At 38.0% G+C, this 20,867-nt stretch overlaps 2 protein-coding genes across 3 annotated transcripts in view; one reads left to right on the top strand and one right to left on the bottom strand.

Moving 5' to 3' along the window:
- The window catches only part of Kcnip4 (Kv channel interacting protein 4), an 885,761-nt gene that overhangs the window by 298,184 nt on the left and 566,710 nt on the right, over window positions 1-20,867 (top strand). The gene's annotated exons all lie outside the window — the stretch shown is intronic.
- LOC105980341 (calponin-2-like) lies at window positions 6,228-7,283 on the bottom strand. The gene is given in 1 exon segment (XM_013009183.1): window positions 6,228-7,283. A coding segment is annotated over 1 exon segment (885 nt). The 5' UTR covers window positions 7,216-7,283; the 3' UTR covers window positions 6,228-6,330.

Genomic DNA, 20,867 nt, shown 5'->3' with positions numbered 1-20,867 from the left:
CATAGCACCACTTCCGGCTTTTTTCTTTTTGCTTATGTGGTGCTGAGGAATCGAACCCAGGGCCTCATGCATGCAAGGCAAGCACTCTACCACTGAGCCAACTTCTCAGCCCTCTTCTAGACTTCTTAGGAGAAGGCACAGAAGGATTTTCCTAACAAGGAAGACATTTGAATTATAGAATAGTGAATTAGTCAAGTTGTCAATTCCCTTGAGAAATAACAGACCTCCTGCAGGTCTGTCATTATGCTGTTTCTCTACAAACATGCTTGTTTTCATTTTGTGTGGAAATATAATGGTGTTTAACGTCAATATTGTAGAAGCAGATATTATTGTCTCTGCAGGTCTATATTTAATGTCATCATGCAGGGTGACAGTGTGGAGTGTAGGAGATAAAATAAATTGAACATACACCATGGTTTGCAAATTTAGCTGAAGCTGAGTATCAGCATCCTTACTGAATTAGGTCATTTGTTGTCTGAATGGGCTAGCGTATCCCTACAGAGACACAGGAGTCATCCACAGCCCCCTTTCCTCTCTCCTACTCTATGATACCAGTGAAAGCAAATCCAATTTTCTGCCCACTATGTAAACTTTGATGGCTCCTCTTAGCAGAGTCAAAAGTTACCTATTGAAAAAGTAGTCTACCATCATTTTTTCCAAGTGTTTCCACTTCCTTGTGGATGGCACAATATAATTCTTTCTGATACATGAGTGGGAAACAAAAACTGCATGATTTCCTTCATTTGTAGTAGCTAGAATGTACCTATCAGTCTATAAGTAAACACACTGTGTAGTAAGCAAGGGGTTTAAAATGACTTTACTGAAGTATAATAGTCTCTATGGAGAGCACAAACATTATAGTTATTTATAAAGACTAAGTCAAAACCCAACAGAAGAAGCAGCAGTAAATGGTTACTTGGGGGAAACCGGAAGAATGCAGGCAAGGCTTCATTGTGTGTGTATCCCATAGAACTGAGAAATATATGGCAAGCGGTAACTAGAAGGCGATAAAGATGAGATGCAACATACACACAACAACATACACACACAAAAAATTAATACCAAACCTAAAATTATAAATTTGGAAGGGTGGGTGTGAATGGGAAGGGGGTGATACCGATCAAGATGCACTGTATTCATAAACTGCTTAGGTGAATGGCAACTCCTTTGTACAACTACTTAAAATAGTAGCCTAGTTGGTTTTCTAGAAGAAAGGGAAGAGACAATGCAAGTTCACTATCTCTGAGGAAACAGCATTCCTTAAATGTGGTTTGACATTTGTAAAGTGAGCTTTTGGGGGGAAGGTTCGATTTAAAATATTTCTTTACACTACAGGAGCCATGTAGTTACATGGAGGAAAGTGTGAATTTAGTGTGATCCAGCTTTTATGCAGGAATATATTAGTTTATATTAAAAATGATTTGTAATCTATATTAAACATTCCCATTCAGGATTTCTTCACTTAATTGGAGAGTATTATTTTTAAAAATATTTTTAATATAGTCAAGATTCCAAAATTAAGAAGAGTAAGGGAAGGGGGGGTGGGTAGGAGAGAGATAGGTAAGAATATTGAAAAGGAGGACATCTGTCAAGATTCGTTGTATACATAAACTTCTTTGTTAAATGGCACTCCTTTGTACAAGTACTTAAATACAATAATAATAATAATAAGGAAAACACTGCAAGAATATTTTGAGCAAAACTTCTATGTATTAGGAAGGCTTTTAAAAGTACTTCATTGTTGTTATTGTAAAAGTGATGTACAGAGTAGTTAAAGTTACAAAAGTCAGGAGATGAGTATATTTCTTTTTGAACAATATCACTTCTTCCCTCATTTTCTCCCAGTGTTTTCCCTCCCAATGTCCCCTCCCACAGTTGTATAGTTCATTTTCAAAATAGAGTCTGGGGAGTATCACTGCTGTGTTTGTTCACCCTTTATCCCACCATTTCTGCAGTCTCCTTTACCCTCTCAGACAAACTTGCATATAAGACAAAGGTATAGAAATCAAAGCAGCAACGAAGGAGTTTTAAAAAGCAAAATAACAAAAAAAATCCTCATTTCCACTTCTTGGAGTTCATTTTGATAAATGTCATTTTATATGGTCATATGCACATGGCTATGGAGCCTTTGTGATTCTCTCCTAAGAATATCATCCTTTGGTCTCATTGTGAGAACGTTTAGAGTACTGTTTTATTTATCATGTGTAAGCATAATTTCTCATCTTTGACCATCCATTGTGTTCACTTGCAGATTTATAGGCACTTTCTAGTTACTACAAGTGAGGGAAACCCAAAAGCTGGTTTTTAGAGCAAGACATGTGGCATTAAATGCTATTAGGATATAACCTTGGACAAAATGCTTAAACTTTGTGAGCAGAAGCATTTTTATGTGCAGGGTACATGGGGCAGTAATACTAGAAGGTGTTATTGCAGATATTAAGTGAGACAAAGCCTTAAGAATCCTTGTCTCCAGGTCACTGCTCACCAAGGATTGACTCTCCATCTAAACACTTAGACTCTCACGTTGAGCTCTTCTACACTTGAAGTTACCTGTTAAAATCCAGTGGTAAGTAGATACTGCAGATAAATTTATTCTTAAGTAGATCCTCTTTACTATGTAGATTTGGGCTCTTTTGTATTTCAGTTGGAAACGATCCATTTGTTTGTAGTTAGGGTCAAGTGATCATTTTCATGTAAAGCATAATTGGTGTCATCTTATCCAAGAGTTCTTTTCAAAAACAGAACTTTGTGAGAGAGAGTTCAAAGTAGCTAAACATTATTTTCAGAGGTAATTCTCACAGGGTTTCATATTATTGTTCTGCTACATGAGTCAAGCTAGCTGGAGACATATAGGTAAATTAATTTTTGTCTCTATGCTGAACAGCACTTTATAGAGAATAATAACCTAAATGCTATTATACCCAACCTTTACTGAATGAACTATTAATTCTGGCATTTAAATTATAAAGACGTTAGTCCTCAATAGAGCACATGAATTTTCTGAAATGATAATCAATGAAACTGAGCGTGGTTGATCTGAAATGTTAACTCAATCCAAAATTCCAATTGTGAGATTATGATTTGAAAAATCTGTGGGAGGATAAACAAATACATGAATGGTTATGTGAACTCAAAATACAAATTAATAAGTTTCCTAGTAAGCATTTTACAAAGGATGTATAAATGAATAATGATAAAATAATAAAATCAGTATTTAACACAGCATCCAAAAATCTGGTTAGAAGAAAGGCATGAACAGGATGCAAATAATATTCTAATATGTTATTCTGGGATGAACAGAACAAAGAAGTTAACTTCTCCTATTGTAATTTTATTTTTTTCCTTTTGCTTCAACTTGTAGGCTCACCTTGTACTTGTGTTCAGACTGCAGTGTAGTGTTCAGCTTGTTCTGAGTTATGAAGGAATGCAAACCACCATTTTCTGGCTCAGTTAGGATATGGCTGTGTTGAGAAGCTTTCTCAAGCAGCAGAGCAGAGCATAGGGTTTTCAAGCTCCCTGGGTTTACAACCCATGAAAGATAGTGTGTATAACTCAGCTTTAAAATAGGTTTATCCCAAAGAATAGAGGTGGAGGATTGCTTAAATTGGAGAGAAAAATGAAACAGAAATACACACACACACACACATCAAACAACACGAAAAGCTATAAGCTTTTATAAGGAAAAAGCAAATGATAATGAGAAGCATCATCTATGTATTAGCTCAATTTTTCATCCTATAGTTATTTACTAAGCCCCCAAACAAGTAAAGTGTCAGGTTTGTGAAGATGATGTACAAATCAAAGGGACTTTCCAGGGATGGGACCTTACAGAGAGGGACTGCCTCTGATTCGGTCCAGTGTGAGATTTGCCACCTCCATGTTCCCACAGAAGCACTAGAACACAATTTAAATGCAAGATGAAGTCATTGATTTGCTCTCAGGTGCCAAGAGGTAGAACGTACACACACATAATTAAAGATAGAACCCTCAGAACTAGAAGACATGTATGAGGTTCAGGCTCAGTGTTGCTCATTCACATTTCAAGTCAAACAGTGAGCTGTGGAGTCTGCCATATCTAAATTCTTCTGTTTCTTCTTCATATCTCTTCATTTGTTTAGCTTTTTCTTGGTCCTTAATTCCCTTCCCCTGTTGTACATATAGAAACAAATTCTATCTTTGTTTGCATGTTTGTCTGGTCATAAAAGATTTAGCTGTGGAAGTGGACAGACAGTGGGTAGAATCCCAGAATAAAGGTTTGTTATCTAGCATGAATTCTGAGAAGCTACACATTAGCAAATGATAATTTTTCTGGCCTCTCACTTGAACAAATAATAATCTTTCTTGCCTTTAAATTGTGTGTACAATATTTGATTTGTGGTCACATTTTCTGGGACAATTCCCCTAAAAGATTCATTTGTCTGGAGTTGTAAATGGCACAAGTAAATACTCACATATATGTCAATATCAGGTGGAGAAATCAGAAACAAGCAGAAGAGATGCCACAAAAGGGTGATCAAGTTTTCCGTGGAAATTATCCTCTAAAATCAGTCTCCAAAGATGTAAATTAACTAACAAGATGATGCAGGCAAAAAACACATGTCAGCCATTGTACACTGGCGAATGTAAACAGGTACCATGCATGCACGTTATTGCAATTATAGAGTTAAAGAAGGAAAGAAATTGTCAAAGACAAGTAACATAGAGTTTTGCAATCTGCATTGTCTTCAGAAATTGACCAAGGCTTACCTTCCTATTGTAGAGATTTTTCCAGATGATGCACTACTTGGCCCAAATTCCCAATGTAGTATCCGTATAGCATAGCAAAGACACACAAAGTCCTTTTTGGTAAAGGACTTCATGGTTGTGAAATACTTTTTTATGAGGAGGGATTTGTTGGTATGAATTTCTGGGGCAGAATTCATTAAACTAACAAAAAACTAGGCCAAACCACAATGTGGATACAGTTGCTTTTTTTTAATTTGATTTTATTGTAAAGGTAATCTAGAGAGGGGTTACAGTTACATAAGTCAGGTAATGAGTATATTTCTTTTTGAACAGTGTCATTCCCTCCATCACTGACATTTTTTTATTTAAAAAATGGAGGTTTTTTATTGCTTTTGGTCCACACTCAGTATTTCACATTATCTGAAAAGTCCAAGGGCCCCTGGGCTGGGCTGGGGTTGGGGGAAGCAGATTGAGCAGGAAGGGCAGAGTGGAGCTAGTTAGACTCAGAACAGGAAGATCTGAGGAGCCCAAGGAGGCACTTGTGAGAGGCTCTGCATGCTTTGAAACATTCAGAACTCTAGGCTGTTGGGAATGGTCAGGGATGTCCACAGGAGATTCCTAGGGGAACCCAGTCCTTAAGAGGCCTACGATATTTCAGACTTCCTCCCAACTTCCACGGGGGTCAACTATCCAGCGTCCCTGTCTATTAACCTTATGAAAGAAAGAAAAAGGAAGGAAGGAAGGAAGGAAGGAGAGAGGGAGGGAGAGAGGGAGGGAGGGAGGGAGGAAGGAAGGAAGGAGAGAGGGAGAGAGGGAGAGAGGGAGGGAGGGAGGGAGGAAGGAAGGAAGGAAGGAAGGAGAGAGAGAGAGGGAGGGAGGGAGGAAGGAAGGGAGCGAGGGAGGGAGGGAAGAAGGAAGGGAGGAAGGAGAAAGAAACTGGGCACTTGTGGCTCACGCCTATAATCCTAGCTACTCAGGAAGCTCAGATCTGAGGATCCTAGCTCAAAGTCAGCCAGCCAGGAAATCCTACGAAACTCTTTCATCTCCAATTAACTATAAAATAGCCAAAAGTAGAGCTGTGACTCAAGTGGTAGACTGCTAGCCTTAAGCAGAAAACCTTCAGAGACAGAACCCAGTCTTTGAGTTCAAACCTCAATATTGGCTGAAAAACTAAAACAAAACCAACACACACGCGCGCATGTGCACACACACACGCACGCACGCACGCACGCATGCACACACACACACAGAGTTTCCTTTCCTTAAAACTACCTTGAAACTTCTGCCCAATAGAAACCACAAGTTGATCAAGAGAGGAAGAAACATGAAGTCATTTGAGGGCTGGTCCCTAACTGGCTCTTACTGTCTTAGAGCCTTCTGGGAAATTTGCTGCCAGGTAACATGCCCCACCCATGGACCCCTCACATCTACCCAGGGCTCAGTCCTGCAAAGGAAGGCCTGTCAGAATGGGTCAAAGCAGCCCCAATCACCCACAGAAAAAAGAATGAGAAAAGGGAAAGCTACGCCCATAAAAACCCCAAGCCCCAGACAGGGTACTGCAATGGGGAGTTGGCATTCTGGGGTGCTTCAGTAGCCGGCCTCCTCCTAGTAGTAGGGCGCATATTCTGAGGCCTCCCTGGGGTAGTCATTGGCACCAGGTGGAGCGCCATCTGCCGCGGAGCCTTGCGGGCAATACTTGGGATCATATGTCTGGCGGCCCACTCTGACCTGGCCACTCTGATTGGCACCCTGTGTGTAACCCATCTGCAGGGACATGGAGGAGTTGTCACACTTTTCATAGATGTGTCGCTGGGTCCCCGGAGCCGTCCTGCCCACCTGACTGGCACAGTTGTTCGTGCCCATCTGAAGGCTGATGGTGGAGTGGTCCATGGGGGGCAGGATGTGGTTCTTGGGGTCGTAGAGATGCCGCCTGGTGCCATAGGCTGTCATACCAGACTGGCTGGCACATTTGTGGGTGCCCATCTGCAGCCCAATGACACACTGGCCAGCCTTCATGGTGGCATCATCGAAGTTCCGCTGCTGCTTCTCCGAGTACTTGACCCCGATGTCCACGCCCCTCTGCAGCCCTTTTGTCTTAGCCTTTCCTGCCAGTGCGAGAAGCGACACCTGAACCTGTGTCATGTTCCCACTCTCCAACAAGTCGTTAGCCTCACACAGGTCCACAGGGTTCATGCCGTAGCTGACCATGGCCTTGACGAAGTTGGAGAGGTTTTCTAGCTGGTGCCAGTTCTGCATGGAGCGGTTGATCTTGGAGGCCGAGCCCGGCTGCAGCTTGTTCATGAGTGTACACAAGATCACCCCGTCCTTCAGACCCTTCTGGAAGTCGGGGCCGATGGAGAGGCCCGTGAGCCCTTCGATCCAGCTGCGGAGCTCAGCCTCCTTCTGGGGGTCATATTTGGACAGGAGCCGGTTCTTGACTTCGGCCTAGAGTCCATACGATGGCCCCTTGTTGAACTGCGTGGAGCTCATGGCTGGTGGTGCGGTGCTGCGGGGATGGGCACCAGGACAGGACCAGGGCGCGCGGCGGTACGGAGGTGCGGGGAACAGGACGCGGACAGGGCGTGGCGGGCCATCACTGACATTTTTATAATGGAGTTAAACATAAAAGTAATGGTTTAAGTTAAAAAAAAGATATACTCAATAAATAATATATTCTATTATTTTGTGAAAAAATCATTAAATGATAATGGAGTAATTGAAAAGTGAAAATAAACTAAGATAGTATTTTAATTAACCTAATTAGTTCTATAGTGGTTAAAACCATGCATGTTTCAATTCAGTATAATTTTTGAAGGAATTGGCATATTAATGTAAGATAATTATAATCATAGCACTTCAAATGTTTTGAGTTCAGACTTTGGAGAAAATGCAATATTAAAGCACATGATAATTCTATAAAATGAAGACTCAAAATTGAATGAATAATTTTTTCTTCTTAGCACTTTATTATTTTGATGAATTCCTTATCGGGTACTTACAACTCATATCTAAAATACACATTAACAAACATGTCTTGGCAACATTTCAAATACTACTCGTACATTAAGCAATGTTAGGACCTTGTTTTTCAGTCAACGTGGAAGCCAGGTCTATTTTGGTAACTAAAACTTAAGAAATTAAGATTTTTTTCCCCTTAGCAATTGGATATCCATAACCTGGCATGCTAACCCAAGTCCTGCAAGCACCAAACTAAAAATTCTCAGTTGTTTAACTAAATAATAGTTGGTTATTAAAGATTTTTGTTCATGTCTTTCAAGGGGTGGTAATTAGATACTTAGGTCCCTCATCTCAGGGGCCCTGTGGCTCTGGCATCACCAAAATAAGTGAGTTCCCAAGACCATTCTAGAACTTCTCTGAATTGTAGGATCACATGCAAGAAAGACTTGCTATTAAAGCCTTTTCAGAAGATTACATGTAACTTTATCCTTTGAAAGTGATATTATGTGTGATACTTTTATTCATGATCAAAGCCATATCTATCCATAATGTAATTATTGAAATAAATCTGGCTGGTTATAGGGCATGACACTATACAGTGTGTTTTAATGTAGTGCCTTGTGAGAATGTCTTTTCAGTTGTGTACAAAGTTTACTTACACCCAAAAGATGACTAAGCAGTAAGCTACAGAGAGGAAAGGGAACAGAGGAAAGCATGGGACAGAGAGCAAGGAGAGAGGAGGAAGAGGAAGAGGAAGAAATTTAGCAGCAGAAAGGTATTAGACTTTATTTTATTTCAATAGTCAGCTAATTCTATAAGTAGGAGAAATGATAGAGAAACATTTTCTTTCTTGGAGTTTTGAAGCTCTAAGCCTTAATGCATAAAATATTTACTTTAACTCAAGGCAGAGTAGTTTTGATCATAAAAGTCACTATCCTCAATCATTTAAATCATTAGCCCCTGTAGACTTCTTTCTACTTATCAAATCTCTCCTAGTTTAAGTTCACGTCTGACACACTGTCATGTCTGTGACTGTCTTCCCTTCAGTCACCTTGAAAGTAATACCAGGTGTCAGATGAAATTCCAATATTATAATAATGGTCTTAGCCCAGGAAGGGGGAGGCAGAGAGTAGAGATTGAGAAAGATTGCTCCATGGTTACAAAGTCTGAGTTGTACTGGGAGTAAGTTCTGTTGTACTTAAGTGACTATGCTTAATGATATTCTATTGATTATGTCAAAATAGTGAGAAAAGAGAATTCTGATTATCTGTACAACAAAGAAAAGATTATTTTATGAGATGATATATATGTTAAGAATGTTGGTTTCTACTTTGAGTATGAATTTTATTGGTATTTATCTATAATAGGCTAACTAAAAATTTTAAACTGACATGCTCTAGTTTTTTATTTACCCTTTCTTTCTCTTCATTTTACATTTTAGAATAAATCTAAGAGTCCACAGAAAAATATGTTAACCTCTTCTATGTGAACAAACTAAATTCTGCTGAGGTGTTAGATAAATGGACAAAAGTAAGTGGCATATTTGGTTAAAATGAAAGGTTTCAACTGGTCATATTACATTATATAGACAAAACACCTGTTGAACCTTTGACAAGTAATAGGCTCTTCTCTCTGTGTGTGTGTGTGTGTGTGTGTGTACCTGCATGCACATGTGTCCATGTGTGTTCTAATGTTTGTGCTTACAATTAATCAATCTATTTAACTGAAAAATATTCCAAATATAACATGAAGTTGCTGTAGTCCTTAATAACTGAAGTAATTCTAGACTCAAAATTGTTTCTACATCCAGGTTATATATTCATAGTATTTATCTATCGGTACAATGTCTATATTATAGAAAAATTATATCCTTATGATGCACATTCGGTTTATGCACTATGCATATCCTATCAATTTGATGAGATGATGGGAAATTGATACAAGGTAAACACTCAGACACTACTAAAGAGTCATTAGCGTTTTTACCAATTGCTTGTCTTTTTCCTAAATCATTTTGCATCCATGTACAAGCCTCCCATTAAATAAGAGCGCTTTAAGAGTGAGAAAGTGCTGGATCTCTTTCAGAGAAGTCACACCTCATAAGCCCCTGGAAGCCTTCCAACTCCAGGCAATAAGTGGCTCTTCTCTGAGCCAGATGAGTTTTCACTTAACCTGTCTGCTCCTGTCTTCCTCCTCCACCTTCTGCAGTTCAACCTGCAGATGTGCGCTTCGGCTGATCAGCTCTGTTTAATATTAGCGAGATATCTTGGCAAGAAAACATGAGTGCACCTGCTGCTCATTTATGGGTTGCTTTTATCTACTGTGTTTATGGATGAAGATAAGAGTCAAACTATTTTTTATTTTTTAGGGCTTTTAATACTTTTTTATTCTAAAAATACTGTGCAGAGGGGTTACAGTTACATGAGCAAGGTAATGAGTACATTTCCTATCAAGCATTGTTGCCTCCTCCTTTGTTTTCCCCTACCCTCTCTTCCCTCCCATCTCCACAACTACACTCCCCCCTGCCTAAATTGTAAAGTTAGTTTTTCAACATAGTGTCTTGTACATCTCATTACTACAATGAGATGTACCCCTATTTAAGCATTTTGTTTTTTCTCTTCCCCTCCCCAAATTAGAGAAGTGTATATACAAGATGCAGGGCACCGACATCAAATACAGTGAAAACAGGGGTTATACCGTGGGGGAAGAAACAAAAAAAATCACATGGTACATTATAAATACATTAGAAACAATAGCAAGAAAGAAAAAAAACCACTTGTGTCCCTATCTTGGGGTTCATTTTGCTTAACATCATCTTATCTGGTCACATGTACAAGAGTCAAATTATTAAGTCATAAGACATAGAGCCACTCTTTCTGCGAGTCTGCATTTCTGAATTTAACTGATTATTATTACTATTATTTACCATTGTTATTTGTAAACAACAGTAGTCAGGTCTACATGGGTGTGTGAGTGCACAGTATTTTGTGCTTAAGTTCTCACAGCTGGATTTGTGTGGGTCCGGATGTGTCCTATGAACTTGTTTGTGTCCATTGCTGGAGACTTTTCTATTTACAGACTTTGTGTTACCGAATTCTCCTCAGCATTCCTCAGCTTGTCATCTCTGAGGGGAATGACAGGCTTAAAAAGTGAAAAGGAAGAAAATGCAATACTCAGAGGGGATTATAAATGAGTAAGAATTTAGAGAGATGGCTCAAGTTGCCAGGTGGCACTTGAGGCTTAAGGTGACCTTCCTGAATATTTTGTAAGAATGTGAGAATCTGGATAATTTTGTTCAGATGAAATGCTTGAGGAGAAAGGAATATAGATCAGACTTGGGTGGAATCCACATTCAGATGTTCTTCACCAACATGACATTGATTAGGTAATTTATCATCTCTGTTCTTTGGTTCTTTTGATGTAAAGGAAATATACCTACTCCATAGTTTTTTTGGAGTATTTGATATATGATTTCTCATATCTTATATCCATTCTCCAACCTGTATTGAACATATCTCAGCATTGGATATTCCTTTGTCTTAATGAAATATTTAGTCTTTTAAGGAGTATGTTACTTGAGGGGTATATCGGTATGCATATATTCAGGTATCTGATCCTTTTCCGGAGCAAACATTCTAGAGCACAACTCTTCATCTTATCACAGTTTATAATGCATCAGATGGAATAGAGAGCTGTAGTTTTGCAGTTAGGTAGTTCTTAGCGCTATTTAAATTTTCTAACCTATCACGGGGTGTAATGATGATAATATTTGAATCACAAGATTGAGAATAGATAAAATCATAAGGTCTTGACTATATTGATTGTTCCATGAAAAGTATATGCCAGGCACTGGTGACTTACTCCTGTAATCCTAGCTATTCAGGAGGCTGAGATCTGAGTATCTCAGTTTAAAGTTAGCCTGGGCAGGAAAGTACATTGGACTCAGAAAACCAGAAGTGGTGCTGTGGCTCAAATGGTGGAGCACTGCCCTTGAGCTAATGAACGCAGGGACAGAGTTCAAGCCCCATAAATTTTAGATAATGTAATCAGTTATTTTTAAAAAAAGGAAGTGCATGTTTGGTGATCAAAACAGACAAGTGTATTTAACCCTGCCCCTCCCAACTGAGGACCTCGGCCCATATCTGCCATGCTTTTCATTGGAGATTGAGGATCTACTACTTCCCAGAGGTGCAATTCAAACTGCAAGACCTCTACCTTCTCACTTTGTCCTCCCTAATCAAAATGATCTTCACCTCTGATTCCCATAATGTTTGAACTAAAGCTTCATTCAATAATTTAGTATGCTATAAGTTTTCCTCCTTTTCATATGTGTTATCCCCCAACTGGTTCTCATGTTAATTGTGGGGAGATCTATAATGCAATGAATAATGTCCCAAATTCGGAGCTAGGAAGGAACACAGAGAACGGATAATCAATGAATTTGCACAGCAGGGTGGTGTCTTGTATGGGAATTGAATTTTTCAGATTAGATGGAGCATGTTTCATTATACTACTCCTAGACAAATATTCTAATGTATAGTAAATACCCAAGATTAAACTTGAAGAAGTTGCTCTGTGCTTGAATCTAGTTTGAATATATCACTTGTGGGGGAAATGTTTAAGGAAACTTAAGCATTGTTACCATTATAAAATCACAGGGCTCTAGAAACTGAACATTTAAGGTAAAAACTGGTTATTAAAATATTTCTATCTCAATGTTGTTTTGATTTGCATTTCTTTTATGGCTAGGGAGGTTGAGCATTTCTTCATGTGGCTATTGGCCATCCTTCTTTCTTCTTCAGAGAAGTTTTTCTTTAAGTCTTTAGCCCACTTATTTATTGTGCAGTTGTTTCTTTGAGGATTTATTGTTGGGGATTTAATTTTTTGAGGTCCAGATATATTTTAGATATGAGACCCTTGTCCATTGTATGGCTAGTGAAAATCTCCCAATCTGTGGGCTTTCTATAGATCTTGCTAGCTATGTCCTTTGCCATGCAGAAGCTCTGCAGTTTCATGCAGTCCCATTTGACCAACCTTTCTTTGATTTGTTGTGTTTCTGGGTCTCTATTAAGATATTTCAGCCTGTGCCAAGGAGTTCTAGGGTTTCTCCTATTCTGTCTTGTAATGTTTTCAGAGTGTCTGCTTTGACTCCGAGGTCTTTGATCCATTTGGAGGCGATTCTGGTGCAGGGTGATATATAAGGATCTAGCTTTAGTTTTCTACAAGTGATTAACCAATTTTTCCAGCACCACTTACTGAAGAGGCTGTCTTTCTTCCATTCTTTCTTTTTTAGCTCCCTTTTCAAAGATTAGATGACTATAGGTCTGTGGGTTCATTTCTGGGTTTTCAATTCTATTCCATTGGTCCTGAGGTCTGTTCTTGTGCCAATAGCAAGCTGTTTTGATTAATAAAAGAAATACAAATCAAAACAACATTGAGATACCACCTCACCCCAGTTGGAATGGCTATAATCAAGAACTCTAATGATAACAGATACTGCAGGGGATATGGACAGAAGGGAACCCTACTGCATTGTTGTGGGAGTGTAAACTTGTTCAACCACTGTGGAAAGCAGTATGGAGGTTCCTCAAAATGCTCCACATAGAGCTCCCCTATGGCCCAGCAATCCCACTTTTTGGGCATTTACCCGAATGATCACAAACAAGACTATACTAAATCTACCAGCACAACTATGATTATTGTAGCATTATTTACCATAGCTAAGATAGGGAACCAACCCAGATGCCCCTCAGTAGATGAATGGATCAAGAAAATGTGGTATATATACACAATGGAATTCTATGCCTCCATCAGAAAAAATGACATTGCCCCATTTGTTAGGAAATGGAAAGACTTGGAAAAAATTATATTAAGTGAAGTAAGCCAGGCTCAAACAAACATAGGTCCCATGGTTTCCCTTATTTGCAATAACTAGTATATGTCTGAGACAAGCAGAAACAGTCATATAAGGTGATGTTAGGCAAAATGAACCCCAAGATAAGGACTCAAATGGTTTTTTCTTGCTTGCTATTGTTTCTAACATGTTTATAAGATATTTCTTTGTTGCTTTGTGTGTCCCTCCCCCATGGTATAACCCCTGTTTTCACTGAATTTGATGTTGGTATAATTTGTGGAGTGGAAGGGAAAAAATTGTTTAAATAGGGATACAGCTGGACTCATTGCACCAAGACTTTATGTACAAGACGTTATGTCGAAAAACGAACTTCACAACTTTGCTGCAGTGGGGGGAGACGAGGAGGGGGAGATGGGAAGGGATGGGAAGGGGAAACACAGGAGGAGGAAACAATGCTTGATAGGAAATGTACTCGTTAACTTGCTCATGTAATTGTAACCCCTCTGTACGGTATTTTCACAATAAAAATATATTTCTATTCATTGATGCAAAATATGTTTGGAACATCAAACCAGCCAACAAAGAAGGGGCATATTTTTTAATCCAGTAAATTCTAGCTGACATTAATGAGAAATTACAATTTCAAATGCATTACCCTTGTAAGATAAATCAAAGGTAACCGTAATTAAGATAATTGCAAAAGATATTTTGGGTTCTGTGTATTCACACAAGTGTTGAGAGGTGGAATATAAATGGAATGTATTTTTGCTCACTCTGGTATCTTGAGCTTGAAATCATTTTTAGACCACAATATTATTTTCATACTGTGAAAGTCTGAAATTTGGTGATGCAAACTTACACCCTTCTGTGTCTACCTATTCTACAATTTGACAGTACAAAATGCTTGTTAAAGAGAGGTTCTGGCATTTTGTGAAATATATTCTGTTATATGATTTTTCAAAAATCCTTTATTTCCTATGGAGTAAGAAAAATTCTCTGTTCTATTTGATGCATAAAAACTATGTGATCTAAAAAAATAAGTTGAGAAAGAGTCTGATAATTAAGGAAGCTAAGTTATCATGAATTTCTCTAATTTACAAGTCTTTTCAGTGGGGGATTCAAGCATTAATTTTGGGGATGGGGGAAGGGAGGTCAGCAACTAATACTCTTTTGGTTAGAAATTATTTCTACAAGCTACTGAAAGAGAGGTGGAAGAACCATTTAGACATAATAAGCACACATGTGAATTCTTGGTAATGCCACTTAAATATCAGTGGTGAATGGATTATCAACCTTTGTAAATTAAAAGTTAATAATGGCCACTTACTTGTAATCATTCCTTCTGCTTCCTTTAAAATTGCTTATATGCTTCAGTAATAATATGCTTCAGTCTCAATGTAAGCCAGAGTTCAGCAACTATTAGAAAAGACTATATTAAAACTTTGCTATTCCTTTTGCACACAAAGAAGGTAAATGGTGAGAGAGAAAGAAATAGATTCTGTCACTTGTATATGTACAGTTCAAGACCAGTAGGTCTATTTATTTTTTTAAATTAAAATATTTTCAGGGATAGTTCCATTGTCATGATGTTTTTATTAAATAGGCCTGGATGATATGTTTATGTGTCCAATCAGGTAATGAGGCTTATCACAAATGAGTAATGAGGATGACTCTGTTAGTCTCTGAAAAAGCAAAGGTGAGTTCTGTTTGTTTTCCCAAAAAAGTAGTAATCTGAGGAAGTATGCCATGAAAGATTAAATGATGCATGCAAAACACTTAGTATCATTTGTAAGAATAGTAAATGCTCAAGAAATTGTGCAGTCATTCTTTCCTCAGTAATGATAATATATCATAATACTTCAAGATTTGCTTCTTGTATGTGGTGTTCTACTTTTTGTATGGGGGGGGAGAAACTGTTCATTTAACAAAGAAAGCCAAGCAAATGATGTTCACTATAGTTTAAGTGATGAAAGTTCAAGAAAGGAGACCTATGAGTACTTTCTGAAGTCACTTTTAAGTTACAGAGGAACAATATAATTTGCTTTTCAAGTTCCATTCATTCCTCTGATTTTGTAAGTCATCCACAGAATTTTCTCATCTCAGCAGTATCTAAGAAAACTGTAGTTCTCTACTGTTATTTTTACAGCTTAAGAGAGTATACGTTGAATTATCTCTCTCATTCCTTTAGATAAATTAAGGAGGCTAAAATAAGAACCAACTTTCTTTAGAGATTATTGCCCATGTTTGAGGAAAGGTGTTTACTCTTCTTTATATACTCTTTAATAATCCCAAGGAGTCTTGAAGATCTTGAAGCTCCCCTAAAGGGAAAGGTTATTTTCTTAAAAAATAATCTGCACTTCTTCAACTTGCTCCAGTGAATGTAACTAATAAACGTGCAAGGCAGACTCCAGCTGTGGCAAAATATAACACTCCATAGAACGAACTCTATTATTTTCTCCACACAATTTAATAGCCCACTAACTGTAGTATGAAAAAAAAATGTTTCCAAGACGAATCGATACATACTTCTAATTGCAGTAAGCATCCATTATCCAGCATTGATTTTTCCCCTTTTAATTCCACAGTATAATCTATTTAATATCAATAACCACAAGGCCTTATTGTTGAATTGTTGAGGCACCAATGTAAACACTTCACAACAGTGTACAGGATTGTTCTTGTTGACTGCATTTTTCTAGAGACTTATAGAAATTCAGAGCTTGCTGTTTTCTCTAAAGAACTTTCACGTATGTCTAAATTTATAAATCTTTTCAAAGAGTAGAAATCAAGTCAATCACTGAATTAACTAAGACCAAATTATATCCTTACTGATGATGTATTAGATAACATGATATTCAGTGGCTACTTAATGGTTTTGACATTAATATCATAATAATGTCCAATAAATGAGAATTATGTTTGCTATTTATTGAAGTTATATAAAAATGGTTCAATGTGAGTGTAACAAAATAATTGTAGAAATAACTAAGGGTGCTTGGTAATCATACTGGGTTTAGATAACTTAGATAATTCTGAGTCTGTGGCTTTGAAAAATGAGCTATATATGTGAATATTTAATTTTCAGATTTTTGGTCTATAGTAGGCACTTATGTATTTATGGAGACACTTTAAATTTTAATAAGGGTCAATGGCAAAGACTATGGTCCATTTATTGTGAGAGCCTTTAATCAGAGTTATTGTGGACATACAGAAGCAATAATTTGAAATCAGAAACAGAGTCCATTTTCCAAATGGAATGGCCCAATGAAATAAGACCTGAAGGTCAGAACATTGCACATCACTGCAGAGAAAGTGAAGCAAAGTTCGATTTTTATCCCGTTGACGTACTGTGGGGAACCTATTTGCATTTCCATTATTTGCTTATTTTTGGACTACACATAAATTAGCTTCCCAGAGGAGAAAAACACATTGTTATATACAAAAGGGAATGAAATATTCTGAAGGGAACATCATCTGATTAGGAAAGGAAAAGTCAAAGCAAATTGAAGTAAATTAAGTAAGAGTATAAATCAAGTAGGAGGGAATAATTCTGGGAAAATGAAGAAATTAAGCAAAGAAAAGGATTCCAAGTGGAATTGGACTGCTAATGTTGTTTCTTATAGCACACGTTGGTATTGTGTGTTTAGGAGCCTGGGAGGCAGAATGGAAATAAGGGTTGAGATGAGGTTATAGGGCCTAAATTTTATTTTATTTTATTTTTTGGTCAGTCGTGGCACTGAACTTTGGCCCTGGGTGCTGTCCCTCAGCTCTCCAGCTTTTTCTGATTATGTGGTGCTGAGGAATCGAACTCAGGGCCTCAGGCAAGCAAGGCACTCAACCACTGAGCCACCTTCCCAGCCAAGGGCCTAAATTTTAATGTCAAGTTTGCTCCTGGAATTTGTCAAGGTATAAGGGACTAACAATTTATGTATTTTGAAGTTTGGGGTTTTCTAATTAGTAAAATGGGGTCATAGGCTGTGTACTTTATGAAATTGTAATCAATGTATTTCCTTTCTTCTTTTAAGACCAGTAAGTCCCCCCATTTTCTGTAAAGTGGCTTTCCGGAAGCACCAGTGTTTGTTCAGTCAGCACTCCCTTGAGTACTCCATTCTAGCATGCATCTCATCTTCTATCTTTCTGACTTCTCTGAACTTCTGGGAGGATGCTATCACTTCTTTCTAGAATAAATAGAGGTATGAATTTGTGGAGAATTTCTATGCATGGGCTTCCACTTTCCTGTGCCTACCACAGAACTCAGATGGGAGATGGTTAATAAATGAAAAACGATTGGAAGTTCTTTAGATTGGGCCACTCAATCTCCTGATTTGAACGGTGGTAGATTTCCCTCCAATGAACCCCAGGTTTCTTACAAGTTGTTGATTGTTGCTATTATGATCTCATAATTCATTTGGTGAAGCCTTTCGAGTGTTACCTTTTCTCTAGAACCTTGTCTTCATTCTGTTTATCCATAAAGACACCTAGCGAGGGAGCTCTCAATTCCCCAGGCTTAGAAAATGTGATTGTCTTGATTGTTAAAAGATGACTAAGCTTTACATGTACACTAAAGGTCTAGCTGATTCAACATGCTGTGTTTACATCCACCAGGTATAAAAGTAGAGATGAAGGTTTCTATGCATGTTAAGTTCACTCTGATTCTAATGACTTGATGAAATAAGTGCTCAGAATGAAAAAGGTTTAGGAAGCTATGGAGTCAGAAAACAATTTGCAATCAAAGTAAGAACTGCTGATACAAATCATAAGCTCTGTACTACATTTCAGTCCTCACAACTTTCATCTGACCACATCCAGCAAAAAATCTCTGCAAACACTTTACTTCATGTTCCAATTAATGTGCAATTATGGCTCTAAACAGGCAAGAAATTGCTGATGTCCTTTAACCATCAATTTTAATTGTGATGTCTCAAGAGCCTTGATGTCTTTAGCTATGTTTCTAGATATATCTGATTAATGTCCCCTAATGAGGCAAGATGTATGTATTAATGTCCCCTAATAACACAAGATCAATATATGGTTTGGATTACTCAGGTAAACTAAAATCCTAAAAGATACAAAGTGACTCCCATTTAAGGAATTTGCATGGTGTTTGCAAATGCCCAAACATCATATCAAAACAAATTTAAAACACAGCCTTAGGATATAGGATACATGCTTGTTTATGGGATGTTTTTAGCCATAGTCACTACTGGCCACAACATACTTTTATAGCTACTTCATAAAAATCAAATAGCATGATCACAGCCAGGTGCTGGTGCTAATGTCTGTAATTCTTGCTACAGAGGAGGCCTGAGACCTTAAGGGTTAAGGTTTGAAACCAGGCCAGGCAGAAAAGTTGAGGAGACTGTCTTCAATGAACAGGCAAAAATCTAGATGTGACTCAAGTGGTAGAATGCCATCCATTAGCATCAAGTCAAACATGACCATTAGGCCCTGAGTTCATGTCCCAGAGCTGCACAGAAAAATAAAAAAGCATGATCATCCACAATCACCTTACAATGGTCTTTATTCAGACTCTCAGGAAGACACCATGAACATCAGCATCCCTTCCCAATTTCCTGTATCCATTCATCCCCCAAGGACCTCTCCGCAGCTGCTCTACCACCTGGCCACTGTGAGTAGTGGCATCCCTGCTCTTCCCTTTGTGTATCTGCCTCATGTTTTGTTGCAAAACTTAGGAAGGTGAATAAAACCACATCATCAACCATGTCAATTAGAATCTTTTGGAAAACATGCAATTTTTGTTTTGATCTTGAGAACTCGAAGGAAAAATCCTTCAGATCTTCCACCGTCTTTAAGAATGACCCCTGACAACTATCAAGTAGTCCAACCAAGCAGAGAATGAAGTCAGTGGTGGGGCCCAGATAGCGAACTTGAGTCTACTTGGGATTTACTATCTCTTTTCCTTCCATGACATAAGGCATACTGCTTTTTCTTAGTTTCCTGATTTTTTACATGTAAAGCATTGACTATCAAGTATCAGAGTAGAGGATAAGGCTTTACAAAATCACTACAGATATATTCAAACTTGTCTTTTGTTCAGGACATTTTTACCACATCCAAATTAAGGACTGTCTATGAGGTCACAGTTACTGTTTTCCTTTTGTATAATACTGCATTTTATTCTCTTGATCTTTCTAGTTGTATTCATAAAGATTGTGAAATAATGTGAATTGCTTGACATTCATCATGGAAATCAGCTAGCATAAACATATAAGTATTGTCACAGAATTATCTAGTAGATATTCATGTTAACTTGAGGAAAACTTATCTCTACGGAGTATTAAAATTTCCATCATCAAAGCATTTCAAACGTTTATCAAGAAAAAAATCATATAATAGTACATGCTTAAATACATTTAGGAAGTCTGTCACTTAGAAAGTTCTGTGTCTCTGCAGACTCTATGTAGAGACATAGTACATATGTATATTTAAGGTGGTAGTCATGTCTTACCGTGAAGAAATACATTTAAATTAGGCTAGCATCCTGCTTGACAACCTCTTTGATATTGTTCAAGTGGTAGGTTCAAGCCTCAAGCAAAAATGCCAAGCAAGAATTTAAGGTCCTGAGTTCAAGTCCCAGTTCTGGCACCTACACAAAACCAATAGCATTTTCTGACATAGAATTGATGAGGTCTGGAAGACCTTTTTCAATGAACTTCCCTTTAGTGTTCTTTCAAGAAAATTAAAAGTTCAAGGAAACAATGGTGACTAAATCACTTGGAACAAAAGAGTGTATCCCCGTGTGGAGAGCTATCTAACCACTCCCGGGCAATAAGGCTGTTTGTTGCTTTGTAAACCCAGGAAACAGAGCCCTGAGTTTGTTTCGCAGCTCTGACACCTATCAGAGGAAAAGGGAGTGGAAAAGGGAGTCGTTTTATTCTTCTTCACTGGACTGTCCTAATGTCTAAGCCTGATATAGTGATAATTAGACAATATGCCTGATGCGAATGTATTTGTGAATAAGTCACATTCACATCATGCAACAATGAATTGCCATATTAACATGCCCATTATCATTCTAATTATTCCCCAATGCCGTCAACATTTTACAGTTGCTATGGCTGAAATGTAGTTTGTCCCCACTAAAGTCCATGCTGAAATTTGATTCCCAGTTTGATGACATAGAAAATAATAAGACCTTAAAGAGTGAATCATGTCAAGGTATGTGTGGGGGAGGGGAGGGGGAGCTCCACTTTCATGAAGGGATAAATGAAGCTCCCAAGTTAGTTACTTTGGGAGGGGGTGCAGTGAAGCCAGCATTTTCTGGCATTTTCTCTTGGCTTTCCAAACATAAATACTCTTCTGTAATGAG

Source organism: Dipodomys ordii, unplaced genomic scaffold, assembly GCF_000151885.1.
Source record: "Dipodomys ordii isolate 6190 unplaced genomic scaffold, Dord_2.0 Scaffold8, whole genome shotgun sequence".
In the NCBI taxonomy this organism is placed as follows: domain Eukaryota; kingdom Metazoa; phylum Chordata; class Mammalia; order Rodentia; family Heteromyidae; genus Dipodomys; species Dipodomys ordii.
This window is presented reverse-complemented; position numbering and strand designations above follow the sequence as displayed.